The sequence below is a fragment of the Merops nubicus genome, unplaced genomic scaffold, assembly GCF_000691845.1.
Source record: "Merops nubicus isolate BGI_N331 unplaced genomic scaffold, ASM69184v1 scaffold19931, whole genome shotgun sequence".
Lineage (NCBI taxonomy): Eukaryota > Metazoa > Chordata > Aves > Coraciiformes > Meropidae > Merops > Merops nubicus.
In genome coordinates this window covers 29864-31791 of record NW_008586480.1, presented here as the reverse complement: position 1 = coordinate 31791, position 1928 = coordinate 29864, and the positions used below count along the sequence as shown (strand labels likewise).

Here is a 1928-nt window from a genome sequence, read left to right as displayed (position 1 = left end):
GTTCCTGGTAGTGAATTTTCTATCTACATTCATTAGAAATGACAAAGATAAGTGGTGATGTTTCCTATTTACCAGAAGTCTTCCCATTAACCCAGGGACTAGCTGTTCATCTTGATTTACACCTAAAGTAGCTGCACTTGGTTCTCTTCTCCAGCTCGCTTTCAGAGGAGTGTAAGTCACGGGAGCCTGGGGGAGCAGCAGCTATTTCAAGTCTGATTGCTGGAGCTGGCAGGATGCTGAGTGGTGTTGGAATTCGGCTGCCTGTTGGCAGCACAGTGTGTGTGGACCACGCCCCCGTTTGGGTACCTTACAAACACAGGCTCACAGAAGGGGTTTTGGCACACCTGACACACCTTCGTGTCCGAGAGAACAATTGGGGTTCCTTTTTGTTTGACCTAAAGAGAGAGAAAAAAAAGAATCCAAACATAAACCTAGTAAGAAAGGAAGGGAAATTATGAGACATATAATTTAAACTGTACCAAACAGACAAACCTGGTCAATGATAGAGGTAGCAGGAAAAGACAGCTTGACTATTTTACTTGAATCCAATTTCCACATTCACACTCATTCATTTTCATGCTTCCTCTTAAGTGCTGCCTTTTTTCCCTTTTTTTTTTCCCCTTCTTTGTTTCTTTGATAAAAGAAAAGCACTCACACATTTAATGTAGCTAAAAACTCAACATAGCTTCCTAAACAAGGTCCCAGGACAAGTCCACAGCAAACTGAGCACTGATGCATTTTTTTTATTCCAGACAAGATTCTGCTGGATAAACAGTCATTAGAACTAAACAGATTTAAGAATCTGCTGGGAACTTGAAGCACCATAGCTCTAACTAGAATGGAAGAAAGCTTCACAAGTGAATTTACCACTGACAAAAGCTATTAACAAACTTCAACTAATACTAAGTGCCAGGTAAACTTTTTTGCATATTCTGACAGGTGTCAATCTTAGTGAAAAAAATGCTAGCTCACATTTATTACAGTTTCTGTGACTTCATTAATCTGCAAGTCCCAGATTCACTTTCATTCAGCCTAGAAGTTCAAAGTTGTTTCTATTTCAAGGCCCACCCTTTGTCTTTTGTTTTACAGAGAAAGCATAAAATTAAGTTTGAATCTAGTGGTCATGGCAAAAAAAATCTAATAAATGCAGCAAATAAAATTGCCAAAGAGAGGAAGACAAGTTCATTCTAATTTTTCAGACTTCTACTGATGATTATCTATAAACGGACTTAACTGTAAAGCTTCAAAGTGCATCTACTTAAAAAAAAAAAACAAACAACACAACCAAGCCATTCTCAAACCAAACCAAAGCACAAAGCCCAAGCAACCTACCTTCTCATATTTGTAGATTAAGTTTTCAGCTTGTGCTAAGCCAAGAGCAGCCTGAGTCATTCTTCTGGTGTGAACGCTTTGCCTCACTGCTCCCGCCAGGAACGGGGAGAGGAGCTGCACGGACCAGCTCTCAGGCACCACCTGCAGAACTAGAGCAGCATCGAATTCGGCAGGGTGCCTGTTGAGGAGATCCACAGCAGGCAGGAGGAGGGCACAGTCGGGGCTGCCGGGGCCGAGGTACACGGAGAGCAGCATGTGGAAGAGCCTGCGCCGGTAGCGCGCGTCCCTGCGCGCCGAGCTCCACACGCAGTACTCCTCGGCAGCACCAAAGTCCTGCAGCTCGTGCACCAGGATCTGCAAAGCCTTCTCGTGCTCCTCCAGCTTTCCATACAGAATTGCACTTTCCATGTGAAGGTCTGTGCCCTGGATTTTGTCTGTTAAACGAGAAACAAGGCAATGTTTGCTCAGTGGAGAGGACGACTGCTCCCTCTCCTCGAGTCCCTGTGAACAAGCCCACAGAATTCAACTCCTGCTGTTTTTGCAGAGGTGCTGGCAGCTATAAAGAGGACAGATCATGGATGTTTATAAGTACAGGA

The 1928-nt window shown here is 43.8% G+C and overlaps 1 protein-coding gene across 1 annotated transcript in view; it reads right to left on the bottom strand.

The window, feature by feature from the left end:
* Nucleotides 1-206: 206 nt before the first annotated feature.
* TGFBRAP1 (transforming growth factor, beta receptor associated protein 1) overlaps nt 207-1928 on the bottom strand; it is a 29184-nt gene continuing 27462 nt past the window's right edge. Inside the window, exons 10-11 of the mRNA XM_008948674.1 lie at nt 1333-1766; nt 207-395 (exon numbers count right to left, since the gene is read on the bottom strand). Of these exons, the coding sequence (XP_008946922.1) occupies nt 207-395; nt 1333-1766 (623 nt within the window). The remainder of the gene's footprint in view (nt 396-1332; nt 1767-1928) is intronic.